The sequence below is a fragment of the Chenopodium album genome, chromosome 10, assembly GCF_948465745.1.
Source record: "Chenopodium album chromosome 10, dcCheAlbu1.1, whole genome shotgun sequence".
Lineage (NCBI taxonomy): Eukaryota > Viridiplantae > Streptophyta > Magnoliopsida > Caryophyllales > Amaranthaceae > Chenopodium > Chenopodium album.
This window is the reverse complement of record NC_137843.1, coordinates 56,467,756-56,487,429: the sequence shown is the minus strand read 5'-3', so window position 1 is coordinate 56,487,429 and position 19,674 is coordinate 56,467,756. Positions and strand designations below refer to the sequence as shown.

General features: G+C 35.5%; 2 protein-coding genes across 5 annotated transcripts; one reads left to right on the top strand and one right to left on the bottom strand.

Annotated features, from left to right (window-relative positions):
- Positions 1-8,136: 8,136 nt before the first annotated feature.
- Positions 8,137-10,742, bottom strand: LOC145564242 (large ribosomal subunit protein eL13z-like). The gene is made up of 5 exons (XM_081624569.1): positions 10,590-10,742; positions 9,488-9,603; positions 9,253-9,386; positions 8,668-8,826; positions 8,137-8,575 (listed from the first exon to the last, which is right to left on the bottom strand). The coding sequence occupies exons 2-5, from the start codon at positions 9,594-9,596 to the stop codon at positions 8,354-8,356; spliced, it is 624 nt and encodes a 207-aa protein (XP_081480695.1). The 5' UTR covers positions 9,597-9,603; positions 10,590-10,742; the 3' UTR covers positions 8,137-8,353.
- A 1,394-nt stretch (positions 10,743-12,136) lies between these two features.
- On the top strand, positions 12,137-16,860 carry LOC145562614 (uncharacterized). 4 transcript variants are annotated; one of them, XM_081622953.1, is made up of 6 exons: positions 12,137-13,476; positions 14,717-14,869; positions 14,991-15,062; positions 15,552-15,876; positions 16,065-16,142; positions 16,361-16,860. In XM_081622953.1, exons 1-4 carry the CDS (start codon positions 12,256-12,258, stop codon positions 15,651-15,653), a joined length of 1,548 nt encoding a protein of 515 aa, XP_081479079.1. In that variant the 5' UTR covers positions 12,137-12,255; the 3' UTR covers positions 15,654-15,876; positions 16,065-16,142; positions 16,361-16,860. The 4 variants fall into 4 exon arrangements, with proteins under 4 accessions (XP_081479079.1, XP_081479077.1, XP_081479078.1 ...); XM_081622951.1 differs by having other exon boundaries at positions 16,260-16,860; XM_081622952.1 differs by having other exon boundaries at positions 15,999-16,142.
- The last annotated feature ends 2,814 nt before the right edge of the window (positions 16,861-19,674 follow it).

Genomic DNA, 19,674 nt, shown 5'->3' with positions numbered 1-19,674 from the left:
GATAGAAGTATTTTTATTTTTTGAGTGAAAATATTAAATATGTATGTATAGTATATATATAGTAATATATAGTTCCATTTTCTTTGAATCTTCATACTATGTAGAAATAGTGCAACGATAACTAATTAATCTGTTAATTATGCACATCCTTTAAGCCTAAGAAAAAAGTCAAATACATTGCTAGTAAATTTGGTATTTATGCATATCTTAAACAAAATTATCTCATTTTTTATCACTGTAAGTAGTTTATTTATATCATAGGAGGCTCTAACTTTCACTAATTACTTCTTTTTAAATTTTAGTTAATTGATTGTAATATTATAGAGAGGGCTTCAATTAAACTAGCTCTTTTTTGCTGTTTCAGTGGCTTCTGCATCATGTAGGTGTCTCAAATACTTTTCTTTGCTCGAGTTATGGTTCGTAAGTTTTATTTATAAAGTTAATAAGTATGTTAAAATATAATCAATCTTATTTGTAAGTATTGCATTTGTAAGTTTAAAAAGTACGTGTCAACAGTGTGTCACTATTATAAAATAAAAGATCTGAAAGTTATTTTAATTTACCGATTAATAAGCTATGATAAACTATTACGAGTAATATTTATTTTTAGTAATAGTAATTAACTAATTAATGAAGTGACGCGACATTGTTGAGGGCCTTGTAACACCCTACAAATATTGTAGTCCAAGTGAAACCCCTAGCACTTGTTAAAGCTAGACATATATATATATATATATATATATATATATATATATATATATATATATATATATATATATATATATAAGAAAACCCACATGTGAATTATGTGTTGTCTCAAATTGATTGAGTTTATAAGTAAAAGTTTGTATTGGGATGTATATCCCACATTGAAGAAATGAGAAAAGCTGTGTCCACTTTATAAGGCTAAGGGGCTACTCCCCTCATTGCCATATAGTTTTGAGGTGGAACCTCCTTGGTCGTGTAAAGTGAACAGTTGTGTCGGGTGCGGCCCAAGCCCGTTTAGCATGGTATCAAAGCAGGTTGAATTTTTACGTTTTATAATTTTCTAAAATTCCTCAAATATATATGGCCGGAGATGATGTTCCTCAAATAGCACCATCACCCGCACCAGCATCAGTTAATTATGGTCAATTTTAGGGGCTTTCTAAATTCTAATTAGAGTAGTTCCTTACTAAGTACTACCTCCGTTTTTTTAGTTGACACCTTTCTATTGTCGCGCTTGTTAACACATGTTTTTAACGCTTAATATCACTAATATCAACATTGTAAATTTATAAAAAAAAATGGATATACATCGAGCCGATTCAAACAAGATCTCACGTGACTACATTTTATCGTATCCATAGATCACAAAAGCGAATCAAAGCATAGTATGTGAATAGTGTAAAAGTCAAACTATGTCAACTAAAGAAAAACGAAGGTAGTATTATATTCCATATCGTAACTGCAGAGTATACATATTATATATACTCCCTCCATTTCGAGATAATGGCTATTTGTATTTCTCTTGCTTAATTGGGGTACATGTACGGTAAATTGTTGTAATTACCACGCACCTTCAAATGGATTGATCTCGAGATGTATGTACTTGGATTTTTGACCTAATTCTCACAAAGATCAAGAAACATGTGCATTTGCTTACAAATTTAGTAAATTATAGTACAATTAGCAATCTAGCATTGATGAGTATTTCAAGTAACATGCATAATTTATAGATTTTGAAGAACTTTCACGTCTACTTTAATTTAATTTGACCCAATATTCAACTTAATGAACTTACAAAGTACTAATTAAGTCTGATCTACATTATAAAATATAATGAGGATTGAAGTTTTAAATCTAATAGCTAGGCACATCACTTTATCATCTACTCTTTAATTTAGACATCAAAAATTCACAATGTTGCAAGGTTCAGTGAAGCTAGCTTTATTGGTTGTTCTTTTGGCTTCTACATTATGTAAGTCTCTAATCTATTACTCAGCTCCCTACATGTATGTGATAGATATTTCTCTATATATTTGAACTTTCATGCATGTAAATATGTTCATTTTAAAACTAAATGAAGGATGAATATGTATATTAATTTTGTATTTTTGTAAAATTATATTGTGTGCTGTAACTATAGAATTGGGACATTGTGATAACTAACTACTATTTCGGATTCCGGAATGGAGTGAGTGTAATGATTATTATAGTTACGTTTGAGATGGTTCAAGCATACTCAAAATTCAATTTGTCCCTTTTTTCATTTTACCATAGGTTTTGCTCCATTCAAAATTGAAGCCAAGCATAGAAGAGTCATGGTTCATAGTAAACAACATCATCATTGTGATAGTCCTGGTGCATCATCAACTACACCACCGCCAATATCGATACCATTACCGGCTTCTCCACCATCCACACCATCGATGCCACTTTTGCCTCCACCAACACCGGCCACAACAGAAGCAGAACCACCAGTCGAGCCACCACGACCGGAGGTGGGAGTACCAACAATAGTTTTGCCGCCTGGATATCAATTCACACCTTTTCGTGTACGTTTATGTGGTTACCCGTGCAAAAATAGAAGCGACTGTGATTGGCCCTGCATGGTTTGTTGTGCTAATAGCACTTGTTGTAAAAAGGAACATCCTTGATTTCATATATTATGGAAATTATTAGTGATAAATTTATTTTATTTAACTCCTTTTATTTCCTCCTAATGTTAGTTAATAGTTGCTTGAAATTCGCAATATTTTCATTAATTGTAAATGCAACCAAGAAATATTTTTGAATTGGTTTAATTTGATTAAATCTAACAAACTGCCCAAAAGTATTTTGCATTGTAAAGGTATGGCCTATAGCCTATTGGCCTTATTTTCATGTCGTATTATTGCAATGCTCCATATATCTATTAAATATGGGCAAGTATGGCCTTTTTTAATTTTATTTGATGGGATTATAGGATATAATGGATGCATGACCTTGTTATATACTCCATTAGAGATGACTTAAGGCATGTTCTCATTTACTGAACTGAATATTTTATGAGAGAAGGAAATTAAGAACTGAACTGAACTGAACTGAAAATAAGCTGAATTAGAGTTTCAACTAATCAAATCATATTGATTAATTAATCTACCATATATAAAATAAACAATTCATCCCATAATTATTATAGGTACTACTTTGTATTTCATTTTAGATGGTTTTCAAGACGTACCTTTAACCATCAATTTTCTTACGTATGCATTAAATTAAATTTACATATTGAGATGAATCTAATTATATCTCACATGAATATGTTTTTTGAATGTATTAATGAGAATTTTTTAGTCAAAGTTTTAAAAGTTTAACAAAGAAATAGGAAATATGGAGCACAATTCATGAAATTGAGGGAACATATAATTATACATAATTAAGCAGAAACTATAAAAAAAAAAAAAAAAAAAAAAAACATTTGAAAATTCCTTTTTTAAAGCAATGTATCAAACAAGATTTCACGTGATGTACGTGGACAATTTTTTCCCTTGAACATTTATGGTCAAATTTATCAAAAGTTGACTTTCAAAACGTCAAACAATAAGTTCGGAGCCACCCATGCATTAAGTCATCATTTACTCAACCGAGAAGGCTCTTTATCAGTGTATAAGTAGCTAACGGATTACATGGCCTTACAATACCCAATTGCATGCATCAAACAAACAATGGATCAAGGAGCTTTTGTCAAGCTATCTTTTCTAGTAGTCATCCTTGTAGCTTTCACATCATGTAAGTGTCTCCATCCTCTTTTAATTAAATGGGTGCACCGTGTACATCTCCTTCTATTCAAATCATACGTATGAATTTTCTCTCTCGACCAATCAAATTATTTGTTAGCCAGTGCAATGCACAGTATATATAATCATGTGTAATGAATTAACCCAGTACAAGTGCAACGATATCAAAAAATGGAGCAATTCTAAATATCAAGTTTTTTTTTTTTTTTTTTTTTTTTTTTTGTTATAATTAAATTATTCGTGTTAGGAGAAATAACACGAAATTATAACCTTTTTATTTTTGGTGTTGCAGTTCTTTGACTTCTTTCTCCGTTTATAGCAGAAGCAAGACAAAAGCATGGGCATCATCACATTAACAAAGGCCACCATCATCTGAAGTATTCCCCTCTGCCATCCCCACCATCTCTAGCACCAACACCAGCCCCGATTCCAGCCCCTAATGGCGGTACACCACCATCATTGTCGTCTGCCCCACCACAATCAACAACTAATCCTGACCAGCCACTATTAGATGCACCATCTCCGCCACCACCTGAAGAAGAAGATGATGAAATAATAACACCACCACCACCATATGTTCCTTACAATGTCGGAACGCCATCCGAATATCCACCGCCATTTAATCCTTACAATGTAGGAACGCCATCAATAGACGTACCAGCGTATAAGCCCCATGGTTGTAAATACAATTGTACAGACTCAAATGACTGCGATTGGCCTTGTACAGTCTGTTGCTGGAATGGGACTTGTTGCTATAACTGGCCAGAACTTCCATACGAATAAAACTCCGTGATGAGTTTAATTACCTATACAATATAATTCATATGATGAGAATCGATTTTAGGATCTCTTGAAATTGAGAAGGAAGATCTAACCTATTGAGCCATATGATGGTAAATTATAGACCTGTACAATGTATTTTCTTTTATTGGGAATCACCTTTGAATAAGAGTTTGTTCACATTTACTTAATTTCAGTTCAGCTCAGCTCCAATCAGTTCAGTTCAGTTCCAATCAGTTTAGTTCAGTTCAGCTCCTAATTTCCCTCTCTCATAAAATATTCATTTCAACTCAGTTCCCTTCACTTCAGCTCCAATCAGTTCAGTTCAATTCAGTAAATGTGAACAGGCCCTAAATTAAAGATGATGAAATTGAGTAGTGATATTAGAGGACCTAAATATCAATCAAAAGCTAAAAAAAATAAATAAATAAATAATAAAAATGTACATGTGTACTTTTTTTCGTCTCTAAAATATACATTTATGTGTACCACACACCCTTACATGTTCGGATGCAAAATAAAAGTAGGGATGCAACAGTTTCATCGCGATAACTTCTTAATTAGTTTCAAACAGCTCCATAATTAGCTTGTTCTATGTGCTTAACCTTAGAAAAACAAGCCTAAAAGATTATAGCTTTCTAGAAAGATGCTTTCTAACAACACCTTCTCTAGTAAACAACTCTTCCAAGTTTATGTTCTTTATATAATAGGCCACTCCATCTTCTAAAAAATTCTTCATTTTTAATTAACTTCATACGACAATAATGTTGATATGATCATGTGAATAATTAATTATATTCAATTAATTAGCTAGCTTTACTTCATTTTTAAATAAGATTGAAAAAAAAAAAAGGTCAATTTTTAAAGTCACGTGATAGGTCAACGCTGGAGTAAAAAAAGTCAATCACCGGATTCCTACCTCAAGGTCCCCCTCGACAACAAAATAAACTTATAAGGTCCTTTTAGAGTTTAGACCACTTTAAACTTATAATGTCGTTCCAGACAAAATAGTGAATTATATGTCCCTTCCGGACAAATTTTCCAAAATCTAATATAATCTTCATGCATTATAATTACTCGATGAAGAAGTCGATCTTCCTACCAACATAAGATTGCTTGTGAGTTGTGACCAGTGCCTTGCTAATGACGATTTTATATCAAGAGGACTTTAATTTTCTTCGTTGTATTCTTGCATTGCGGCATGCTATATGCTTTAATCTGTTGGGTAAGTTCATTTATTAACGTTTAATAACATCAATGAAATATTTTCTGCGATTGTTTCACAAATTTCACTCAAACACTAAACTTTCTATGTTTTAAATAAATTAGTATTATTTACATGCGAAATTTCAGTCTCTAAAACTTTGATCTATGCCATTCCTTTAGCTTCTTTTTCAGTGGTCGACACTTCACCCTTAATCCAATGGATCATGTGGAGGAGTATATTAATTAGCTTTACTTCATTCTCACTTGATTTGGAAAGTCAATTGATTGAATGTGGCCTAGCTAAGTAATCCTAGTATTATTCGTCCGAGGCGGTCCAACATCGATATATATATAGTTCATAGATTGAGAGAAACATGATTAATATCAGCTTACCTTCATCACCATGGAGGGAACTTCAGTCAAGTTATCTATTCTGGTTGTCATCCTTGTGGTTTTCGCGTCTTGTAAGTGTTTCTTTGTCTCTATCTCTCATAATTTGTGCATGTCTTGTTATAATTGCATATGTTACATTTATGATCATCTCAGCACCATTTATGCAGTACTAATGTACTTCATACTGCAGCTCTGTCTCCACATACAGCAGAAGCAAGGCGTAAGCACATTAAGCACCGTCGTAATTGCCACCCTCCTGTGAGGCCTTCCCCTGATACGTCGCCACCAGCACCAGCATCAGAACCTACTGATGGTATACCACCATACCAAATCCATGATTGTGGCTCCGAATGTAGGGACTTCAATGACTGTCAATGGCCCTGCACAGTCTGTTGTGCAAACCATACCTGCTGTTATGATGAGCAACCCTACATTATTTCAGATCCATTCCCGACACTTGCTCCATCACCAGGCGTGGGAGAACCAGTATCTGCTCCAACAGCGGCACCTGCTGATGGCGTAGAAATACCACCATACCAATTTCACAGGTGTGGCCAACAGTGTAGCGACTCTTACGAGTGTGACTGGCCTTGCACAACCTGCTGTGCAAACCACACATGTTGTAACGAAGAGTCCTTTATACCATTATTACCATCACCTGGTCCCGCTCCAGTGATATTGAGTCCATTACCAAGCGTAGAAGCACCAGCATCAGCACCTAGTGATGGATTCGATGCACCACCATACCAAATCCATGGTTGTGGCCACAATTGCACTGACTCCAATGACTGTGATTGGCCTTGCACAATCTGCTGTGCAAACCAAACATGTTGTAACGATGAGTGCTTTATACCAACATTATCATCACCTGTTCCCGCTCCACAGACTTTTATTCCATTACCAAGTGTAGAAGCACCAGCACCAGCACCAGCATCACCACCTAGTGATGGTTTCGATGATGTACTACCATACCAAATTCGTGGTTGTGGCTACAGTTGCAGCGACTCCAGTGACTGTAATGGGCTTTGCACAACTTGTTGTGCAAACCAAAGGTGTTGTAACGACGAGTCCTTCTATATGCCACCAATTACATTATCTGATCCACTACCGTTTCCTCCTTTCTCACCATCACAACCCCCATCTCTGCCTCCATCTACTGGTGACGAAGCAGATAATGATTTTATAGCACCAACACCCAATTACTATGATGTAGAAGTTCCAGAAAGTCCTCCACCACAAGAATATGAATTTCTGCACCATCAAGTGTATGGTTGTGGCTATGGCCCCTGCACGGACTCCAGCAATTGCACTTGGCCTTGTACAACTTGTTGCCTCGATCGCACCTGTTGTCAGGAAGACTTCTTTTGATAAAACTTCAAACACACAACATACCAAGGATAATTTAAGTACACAAAATGTTAAACCTCTACTGTTGTGATATACTACTAGCATGTAAACAAACTTCTTATATATACTACCCATCATTTTTCAGTTGCGACGTCTGGTGATTGGATTTTAATACTATTGCTTCTGTATCATACAATATTACATATGTGAGCAAGATCAATAAAGATTTTATAAGATTAATTATACTGTCACTCACTCACTCTTCATGTTCTCTTATCTTTTAGATTTCTTTTTTAGTTTAAGATTATATCGAATTTAACAGTTTGATGCCAGCCTATATTTTCTGTCCAAGAGCAATACAATTACTGTAAATTTCAGGACTCTAAACAAATTGAGTTTATGATCGGAAAAACCATCAAATGATTGAATTGTTAGCTTGATCACAACCAAATGTGATGGGAGTGATCATGATATAGTTTCAATACTTACCAAGAGATCATGATTTCAGTCAAAAAATATGGCAGACTTTTTAGAGTTTAAACACAAATTGTACTAATAACCATTATGCTGATCACATAAGCTTCAATTCATAGCAGAAGATAACCTGAATAATGAAAGTTGTAACATAGTAAAAAAATAAAAAAAGATGGAAAATTCAAAAAAACTATTCAATATTAATGTTTGCTCAACATCACATGAAACACATCCGATCCTATAATTAGTTAAATCACCAAATAATTTCAATATAGTAGCTGTGAAAGCAAGATCATCAAAAATGTATGCGCAAAAAAAAAAAACAAAGCTGGAGCAAATACAAATGAACAGAGTGAAAAAATATATCAACCGAATAGCTTGAATACTGTGTTCTACTTCTTGTCTTCCTTCTCAGCTTCAGCAGCCCTCTTCAAACGGACTCCCATGTGGCGCTTATTGGTCCTTTCCAATCGAAGCTTGGCATAAGCATTGAAGGACTTCATCTCATCGGTAACCTTGAGAAGCTCCACAGCTGGAGTCTCACGTACAATTGGCAAGATCTCACCTCGGACTTGAGTTGCGGTTGCCAACTCCTCAGGAGAAGAATCACCAGCCTGCAGATATAAGATCATATATTAATTATTAAACGATTATTTGACACATTGAAGATAAAAGCTTAGAGTAAGCTTACAAAGATGCTAATTACCTTGGTTTTGTGGGCCTTTCTTGGGAATACAACCAACTTGGCTTTGTAGGTCTTCAACCTTTGGGTATTAGATTGAAGAGATTCAAGAGAGCGATTCTTGCGCCTGTGATCAACAGCTATGCCTATTGTTGGGGCAAGTTTTTTAGGAATACCTGCTGCCTGAATCATATAGATGGTAAATCGTCACATAGAGTGAGCAAGTGATCATCATGTAGATCAATACCATATTCAATAGAGGACAGACTTCTAGTCTTATACTACAGATAAATTTGTTGCCCTTGTTGCTAATTAACTATATCAAGCAATTAAATATACCAGTTACTACAGTGCCAGCTAAAACAAGTTGATTAGAAAGGTAAATATCTAATCAAAGGCAATGAGCAAACAGCTAATAAACTAAAAGACTAGTTGACCATGTGAGGCTGGTTAACAGGGAAAAGACTGACTTTTGATGACCTAAAATCATATCCTACTAAGGACAGATTCTGGTACACAAACCAGGATGCATAGGCATAGCTATCCTAGATAAAAGTGGACCCTAATCAAACCTCATGATCAGTATAGATTAAGGCACCACTCACTCACCTCAAGCTCCTCAAGAGAAAATCCTTTGCCGGCTCTAAGCCTCATGTTGTACTTCAAAGTCTGGCCATGAACAACAGGACGAAGAGGTCCAGCAGTAGGACGAGGAAAGACCTTCACGGCCTTCTTTTGTCGAGCTGAAAATTGCAAACATAACACAGTGAGTAAAAAAAAATTATATGGAGGGGGAAGCAGGAATGAGACACAGATCAAACCCACAAAGTGCAGGTAAACCTACCCACTCTTCTTCTAGTTTTACGAGCGGGCTGATTGAACCAAGTCTTGACATAGTTTTGCCAGTGCTTCTTGAAATGGCCATTAGGCACAACATTATTATGTCTCACCATGGCTTACCTGCATAATCGAACAAGGGCTCGGTAAATCACAAATAAAGTATAAAATTCTGTTGCAATATCTAAGTATCTGCAGAGAACCCCCCCCCCCCCCCCCCCCCACTTCACCATGTGTTGGCAATACCATATCAACAATTTCAGTCAGAATTCAAAGACAACAATACCTTCCACATTTATATATCCACGAAAATAGACAACTATAGCATCATTCAAGATCATATTCACATCAAAGCCCAACTACACATACAAGCCAATTGAGTAGCAAACAGGGCAAAGCTAAAACAACTATTTTTCATTGAATGTACAAAGATTATCACTTATCCCAAACATTATTTTCTCTTAATTCCTTAAAGGGTACAAAAAAAGTAAGGAAAGATACTATATTTGAATCAAATTCATTAAGCAGCATCAACTACGCAAACTAACAATATCAGCACACTCAAATAGCACTAACCAGAACATCCTCAACCTCGTTCCCGCCCCCCAACATCAATAGAGAGCAAATTGGACCATCAAGCATCAATGGTGATAGTAATCTCACTCGTCTATAATCAAAGTAGAACAGCACCCTCATTTCAATTAATACCATAAAGAACCCAATATCAATAAAAACAGTATCAACCCATTAAAACCCACCAAAATCTCTACTTGAATACCCTAATTCCATTAATTTCCTCTAATTTCAAAATACTACACACAATTACCACAAAAAATTAACCATTTTGAGATATAAAACTAACAAAATTCCGCTAATTTCTTCAACCCAATACCCAGCTCACATTTCCGCATTAGAATCAACCAAATTAAGAGCCCAGATCCCTAATAACTGGTTATAAATATAGATACAGCACGAACATTCCACTAATTTTAAAAAAGAATACAGAATAATTATTAATTAAAAAGAAAGGTAAATGCAGTAAATAATAAATCAAATCAAAACATCAAGAAATTAAGAGTGATTATTTCCAAATAAATAAAAAAGAGTACCTGAGAGGGAGATCCGACGACTGACAGTGAAGAAAATGGTGGTGTAGTCGTCTCTCTCTGCAAAAATTTGGGGAAGGAAGCAAAACTTGGGTTTTAAGTTCTGCCTCTCATAAACCCTACTTTCTCCTTCCTTTTTACATTTCATTTTCTTTTTTCCCACATTTGTTTTTTTCTTTTTCTTTTCCTCTCTTTGGTGTTAGTTTGGGCTATGGAAATTCTTTGGAGCCCGGATGGTAGTAGCAAAGGCCCGTGATCAAATTATCAAAATTGACTCGACTTGAAAATAACTTTATCCTTTTATATATGCCACATGATTAAATTGATTGGTGTCTCTAAATTAGAATCTGGCCAGAAACGACACATATGCCCCGCCGTCCAATAGCAGGGGCTTCGAACTCCAAGAGGCACATGTCGTAGGCTAAGCATAATCACTGGATGCCTAGATGCACCGCAAGGTGCAAGCTGGTTTTTACAAGTGACAAGTTGAATCAATTACAAGTGACTTAAATACAAGATATGGTATTATAAGTGATAGAATTTTTTTTTTTGTTGACACGATCCACTGAGATTCAGTCATATGTCATTTTGTTTCATCCCTTTACCCCCACCCTATTCCCTTTAAAAACTTATTTTGGGTGTAGAAATAGAAAATCATTTTAAAATAAAGTTTGTAATCCACGATTTTCGTGCCAATTGTGAAAAACTTTTCAATTATTGAAATAAAAATTTTCTTTTTAGATACAAAATTATAAATGTATTTAAAATTAATGGTCATAACCCACACTTTCGTGCCCATTTTGAATTTTTTTCCAAAATTGAAGCGAAGGTATAGTGTATTGTTGTATTCCCAAGGTTAGGGGTGCTAATCGAGTTGAGCAACTCGAACTCGACTCGGTCAAAACTCAACTCGTGAACAACTCGATAATATATTTTATTAATATAGAATTTACAAACAAAGTTAATACTATGAACAAATTTGACACTTAATCACGGTTAATTTATATTATAAAAAAAGAAAGACCTCATCTTTAATAATAAATAAAATAATTAAAAGAAAACTATATAAATGAACAAAAACAAAAAAAAAAAAAAAAAGGCCCATAATTTTAGAAGGACCAAAATTTTAACGAGCAAATCGTGAGCTACTCGACTCGACTCGAAACTTTAATGAACACGAGTCGAATAGATTTTATTTGCTCAAAATTTTAACAAGCACCCTTAACTCATGATCGATTCGCTCGATTAGCACTCTTACCCAAGGTCATATAACCTGTTTGGAACCACAATAAGTTTTTTTTTTTTTTTAGGATGCCCACCTGATTCACCAGAGCTTTTCCCCGACTACATTCGGATTCGATTCGAGTAGCACACCTAGCTTATGGCGAGTGAGTCTCCCAACAAGAATTTCTACATACGATAAGGGTCAAATCCGATACCTCCTTTAAGCGACATCAAGTTGTTTACCACTTGACTCAACTCTTATTGGCCCATAACAAGCCATTTGACAATGCGATATGCGAAGTATGTGATATGTCCATGGTCCATAAGATAATGCCTTAAAAAAAAAAAAAAAAAAAGTAATATCTCCCGGGGCGACTTCTGGTTAAGCTTACTCCGAAATTGAAGTTGAAGAAGATTGAAGTTGGGATTAATTTGTTCATAAAAAATGGAGCTGCGTTGCATAGCCTTCTCAACGATCCCTTCAATCATCTCCAGGTATCCCATTTCATATCTCATTTCTTCGTTTTATCCAAATTCCCTTTACAACTCAAACAAACGAAACATATACGCTTGTTCTTGCTTTTCAATTTATCAAACTGAAACCATGAAAACCTCAAATAGTAACTTATCCAATAGTTATAACAATTCAATTATGAAATACCCAGTTGGAAAAGAACAATCTTTAGAGTTTTACAGTGAAAAAATCAGTAATTATTGTAAAATTGGGTGTGTAGATAAGGCTATGTCATGTATTTCTGAAATGCAAGCAATGGGTATGTACCCTAATCTTTTTTGCTATTCATGTTTAATTGAGGCTTTAGGAAGTGTTGGTAGAACCCTTGAAGTTGAAATGATTTTCCAAGAAATGATATATCTTGGGTTCAAACCTGGTGTTGGGGTTTTCAATGTTTTGATTAAAGGGTTTTTGAGAAAAGGGTTGTATGAGCTTGCTAATAGAGCTTTAAGGGTAATGGAGGAGTTGGGTATTCGTCGAAATCAAGAGACGTTTGAGATTTTGTTGGATTATTATGTTAGTGCTAGGAGGTTGACTGATACTTGGAGGATTATTGGGGATATGAAGAAGAGGGGTTATCAATTGAATTCGTTTGTGTATAGTAGGGTAATTGAGTTGTATAGAGATAATGGGATGTGGAAGAAGGCGATGGAAATCGTAGGGGAGATAAGTGAGATGGGTGTGCCTGTGGATAGGCGGATGTATAATAGCATTATTGATACGTTTGGGAAGTATGGTGAGCTAGATGAAGCCATGGAAGTGTTCGGAAAGATGCTTAGGGAAGTAGTGCCGGACATAATGACGTGGAATTATTTGATCAAATGGCATTGTAAGGCTGGGGATTATATGAAGGCTCTTAGTTTGTTTACTGATATGCAAGATCAGGGACTGTATCCTGATCCTAAGATATTTACTATCTTGATCAGTCAGCTAGGAGATCACGGAAAGTGGGATTTGTTGAAGGAAAATTTTGAGAAAATGAACTGTCGAGGTCACAAAAAGAGTGGAGCTGTATATGCCGTTCTAGTTGACATATATGGACAGTACGGGAGATATCAGGGTGCAGAAGAATGCATATCTGCTTTGAGAGCTGAAGGTGTTCAGATGTCATCAAATATTTATTCTGTTATGGCTAATGCATATGCTCAACAGGTATAACTACTTGCATTAACATCTCAATTTCTCTTATTTTCTGATATATTGATGCATGTGTTATACGGTCTTGTGGTGCTCTTTTGGGATTTAAAGGCATATTCTTCTTGGTTCTTGTAACTGATACAACTTCATTAAAAGGTGGAAAAGAAATTCTGTCTTTAATCCTATCTTTTATACTTGTATTAAAATATATTATTCCAATGTTGAATTCAAAAATAAGATGAATGTATTTCCCTAGTATAATGCTGTAGAAATTTTTCTTGGAACACTATGTACCCTCAGAGGAAAAATTGGAGAAAGTCAGAGGATGGAAAGGGTATGATTAGTAAATGGAGAGGAAGTCCTAATGGGATGGAAGTGGGAGAACTATATGCTACAAGGGAAAACAACTTATAGCAATTAGATGGCTTTACGTTGGCTGCGGGGAACTGGGGATTATATAACCAGGGGGAAAATAGGTATTCCATCAGCTTGGTTGGCTACAAATTTTATGTCCTTTTGAATTCATAAGTGGTGGGTTTAAGCAAAGAGCAGTAAGGAAATCTGTCCGGGAAATCACAGCATTTCTCTAGAGATTCTTAACTAAGTCGTGGAAGACATCAATAGCTCAAGCTGTTATGTTTTGATATGTAGGGTGTGAGTGTGAATCACTAAGCAGTGCCGATTTGCACATGTATATTACTTTAGCCTCCCTTTATTTTCATGTTTGTACATATTGCCAGTTGTAATTGTTGATTTCCTTGGAAAGTATCTTCACAAGAGTTTGAATGAGATCAACTTGGTCGTAGTCATGAAATTAGAGTTTATATTGCTATGTGAATGACTCTCATCCCTTGTTTAGGGATGTAATGGACTGATATTACTCGATATAATAACAGTACAACGAAGGAGAAAACTCAGAAATTTGAGTAAACAAATTAATGGTTTCTTACAAACGATAGTAGTAGGTTTAGCCTACAAAGCTCCAATAGTGACTTGAGGTCACAACTCTCCTAAGAAATCACTCCAAAATTCTGCCTGCCTATTTCTTTCCCTTCCCCCTCTATTTATACTAAGGCTAAAGGTTCTAACCTAATACTACTAAACTACCAATAATGCCCTTAGGTTAATCTATTACAAGTGATCTGGTGAAAGTGCTGTATGTTTTTGTCACTTTTTCCTGTTTGAAAAAATGGTTGCATAACTTGACATTACTAATATTGGCTGAGAGGGTTTATTTCTTATTTATATGTCTTAGGGATTATGTGAAGAGACTGTGAAGGTTCTGCAAATCATGGAAGCTGAAGGTATTGAACCGAACCTAATCATGCTCAATATTTTGATCAACGCGTTTGGTATTGCTGGAAGATATCTTGAGGCACTCTCTGTATATGACCATATCATTGAAAGTGTAAGTGACATTACTTCATACTGGAAAATATGCTACTGAAGAATTAAGCTCTTTCACCTTGCCTAGCCTTGCCTTGCCATGCATTTCACTACTGAATTTTCAATATATGTCTTTATCGCAGGGCATTAATCCTGATGTCGTTACATACACCACTCTAATGAAAGCTTTGATCAGGGCAAAAAAGTTCAACAGGGTATGTTTTGAGTTTGATTGACAACCTTATTCTTTTATCACACTCCCTCCATTTCTAAATTATAGGCCTCATTTGACTGGGGGTCATCGTCAAGGGATGTTGCTAATGCACCATAAAAATCCTTCATGTATCATTTTTAATAATCGTATCATTAAGTGAATATGAGAAAGATCAAGATGTAACTTATTACTGTTGTAAAAGTAGAAACCTAATCCATATGTACTTGTACAGTTGTACTATTGAGAATCTCCAATCACGTGTTCTTCAAACACCCTAAAGTTTTTCTGTGCTTGTAAATCTCCATTTGTTAACTGGCTCACATGGTAAGATACTTGAGCAGATATTGTGGTTGTTTTGGACAAAAGAGGGTTCTTTGGAAAATATATTATACATTTCTTTACAAAGATTTTACTTCACTCTCACATTAATGTTACATTTTTATTTCTTGCTTCCTGTTTAATTGATCTAATGACGTGATTTCTGAATTAGGTTCCTGAACTGTACGAACAAATGGAGTTGGCTGGATGTACTCCTGATAGGAAGTCCAGGGAGATGTTGCAGATTGCACTGATGCACCTTCAACCGATATGATGCTCTGATGATTTTAGATTCCGATTCTGAAGCTTGTTGAGGAGAAACTCTGCATGACTATTTTTATAACTGTACGGCCTCACTTGATCCAAAAATTAACCTAACATCAACTATTCAATCCCCAACCCCATTATAAGTCCCAAAATGCAGAAGAAACAAATCACAGGCACAGTGATGAATTAGGCCAGGCAAGCCTCATCATAGAGTCCTTGCTTATTTCAAGGTACCTTTTTTCGTGATTTCTTTTGTTATTGTATGTGTTCAGTTATTCTTCTTCCTTTACAACAATATCTGTAGAATCATGAATTCATAATTGTACTCATTCAAGTTTCTAATCTTACTCAGGCAAATCATGCTGATTGCATAATTTGGTTTCTAATCTTACTCATCTGAAGCCTAGCTGACTTGCAGATGGAACATTACTTGAATCAACCATGTGTTCCTGCTGACTCGCAGATGTAACAAAGGGGCATTTGGATGACGATTCAGGTAAATTGGTGATGCTTGCTCTCAATGTCTTTACCAACTAGGAAATAGTATTCGACTATTCGTGACATGTCTGCCCTTAATTTGTTTTCAATGTGTTATGTGCATGTCATGTTTCAGAATTGCAGTTGCTTTAGGAGTTTAGGGTGACACTACGGTGCTCATCAGTGTTATTGTATGTTCACCTTAGAATGATGGTGCTTGACGGAATATATTTGCAGAAACAGCCTCTTGGAAATAGGTATAGCTTAGATCGCGTACAATCCTCTGATGCGTTTCCTAGTTTTCTCAAGCTCTGTGTTGGCTGAAGGATTATTTACTGCCAATGTTTTGAGCCTAGACTCAAAGGATTATTTTGTACACGTCACCCAAGATTGTATAGTTTCCTCACGCTCTTTTTTTCGAAAGGGAATGGGAGATTACCATCTCTCACTGTTATAGGGAAGCTAATCGAGCGGCGGATTGGTCAGCAAACTATGGCGTGACGTCGAATGAGAAGTTTGTTTTCTTTGAAGCGGTCTCGAAGGATCTTTTTGCCGTGTTATTGGAGGACTTGAGTGGGGTGACGCGGGCAAGGATGGTTTCGGCTAGTAGAGTGCCTTAGGAATTTAGGATGTGTGCTTTGTTTTAGTTGTTTTCGTTTTGCTTTTATTTTTGTTTTAGTTTGTTTCTTTGTTTCGGGGCTTGCCCCTCTCTTTCAAAAAAAAAAAAAAAAGAGAAACTTTATATTGGGAAAATATATGTGGTCCTCGGATTTGGGAGATAAAGCCTAGTAGCCCACCTTTGCCTAAGTCGCCCAAATACCAGGGATTTGTGAACAATTTGTCACTTGTTTAAACTTTACATCCATCATTTTCATTTAAAAATAAAAATTAAGATAGGAATTCATGACAAAATCATTTGCACATTACTGTAATTAATGTTGATTTATTCTTAGTATTTTCTTTTAGCTTTTTTAGGGGTATGTTTATCATTTTCCTTTATTTTTATAAGGAAAAGTATATTAATTTGGCCAATTTTATTTTAATGCTCAAAGAGTGGCAGACAATCTCTTCCCCAATTATCTACAATGTTAAACAAATAAGTTAAGTCGTGATTCATGAGGAACAATTTCAACGTTTCAAGATCATGTCTAAAATGCTGGCATCATGCTGGAGAATTATATTGTTAGCAATTTTGATAACTGGAGCATTCGTTATATCTTTCGAGAGGAAAATCAAGTAACGGACTAGATAGCAAATGTTGGTCATTTAGTTAGTGATAGTATGGATATAGTTTTTTGTAATAATTCTTCTTTATTTCCCATCCTTTCTTCCGACGCATTAGGAATTACCCTTGTGAGGAGGGTTTTCTAATATTTACTTTTTTCTTACCGTTGTAAAAATTAAAAAAATAAAATAAAAAATGCTGGAGAATTATATTAAGAACGTAACAATTAATTGAAGACAATCCCATATTTTCCCATTTATAACCATTCAAATTCAACTACTTGAATGGAATGTATTATTTCTGTACACTACTAAAATGGACCAATCTTCAATTAAATACAACAGCATTTAACAGTTAACAAAACTGCAATTTCCTTGCAACTTTCCATTGACTACACGACTACTATGACTTGTGATAACGAGCTTGGTGCTTACATAATTTGAAAAAGAAATCTAACGAGCTTGGTGCTTACATAATTTGGAAAAAAAAATCACGAAGAATTTGTATAAAATAATGGAAAATTGTAATCTAATAATCCCACCTTTAGTCGGTCTTCCATAAACAATCCCACCTTTTGAAATTTCAGAAACAATCCCACCTTTAACATGGATCTTCCATTAACGATCCTTTTGACCCATTACCGGTTAAACCGGTCAAATTTTTTTTATTTTTTTAATTCATCTCCTCCCTCCATGTTTACCACTTGAGCCACCCAAACCACTACCTCCTCAACTCCTCACTCCTTACCAACCACCAGTCAACCAGCACCAGGCACAACCCTCACAAAACCCCACCAGCAACCCCTTACCAGTTACCACCCACGCACTCCTCCACCTGCAACCCTCTTACACCCACGCACTCCTCCACCAGCAACCCCCTAATAACACCGACGCATTCCTCCACCAACCATGAATTCTTTCGCCGCGGCAAGTTCAATCCACCATCCCAACCATTTCCCCTGGCTGCAGCCCCACCCCGCCCTCACCTTAGCTGAAACCCGACCCCATTTGAAACCCTAACCCCCACATGAACTGAACATCATCACCCAAAACCATATTTCGCTTGTGAAATTGTACGGTATGGGAATGAAATTGAATCAATCCAACTGCCATGATTGAGCTTAATTAAACCATTGATGAAAGATGTTGATGATGCGTGGTGATGATGAAGTGCACTACCAAGAAGAAACACGTGTGGTGATGATGATGCGTGGTGATGATTGAATCAATCACTCGCCCATTAGGGTTGTCGGGGAAGAGATGATGCCTGAGTTGGGTTGCCGGGGAATTGAAGGAATGCGGCTGCTGCAGTGATATGGAGGGGCGATGATGACGCCTGAGTTTGGTTGCCGGGAAGGGATGCGGCAGTGGTTTTGTTTTTTTCTTTTTTTTTTTTTTTTTTTATTTTTTTCTCTTTTTTTTTTAATAATTGGAAAAAAATAGAATAAACCTATTAAACATCGACACGTGTCATAAAACCTAAGAAAACCGGTTACCAAAATGATCGGTCAGGGATCGTTAATGGAAGATCCATGTTAAAGGTGGGATTATTTCTGGAATTTCAAAAGGTGGGATTGTTTATGGAAGACCGACTAAAGGTGGGATTATTAGATTACATTTTTCCTAAAATAATTTGTAAATCTAGTATTCGTATTCATATATACCTTTCAAAATTCAAAAAGTGTGGATAATAAGTAAATAAGTCAATACTGTTATGTTATAGTAACACTTATTTTCTGTAATAATTCGTATATGGTATGCGCTATGCTAAGAACGCGAAGAAAAGTTAGCAAATCTAAATGGACAAAGTAAAAGAAAATTGAGGCATATTTTAGAAACAGAGAAAGTACGTCGTTTACTATAAGACCACTATATTGAATTATTGATTGAAAATAAGTTCCACACTTCAACTTGGAGCAACTTATATATCCTTGTTACTTTCTGAAGAATACAGTATGAATAAAAAGCTAAGACCAAAGGAATAGAACAAGAGACATCCAATTTCCTACAAGGATGAGATTGAGATTCCTCTCCAACTGTATGGGAAGCCCTTTTAGATTAGGATAACGTTGCGATCGTCATGCTGTCATAAGTAAGACGTAAAATGATAATAATAGCTAGAATAAAAAAACATATTTCTGAGACTCAACCATCTGTTTAAGTTTTTTTCCTGAGTTGGTTCGTAAATAGATTATTATCAGGATTATGATTGTGTTTGTACAATAATAATAATTGAGCTAGATAGCATAAAGAAGGTTTTGGACTTTCGATTGGAAAAATTATGAAAGTTACTCTTCTTTGATATTTTGATGATAAATCATTGTATG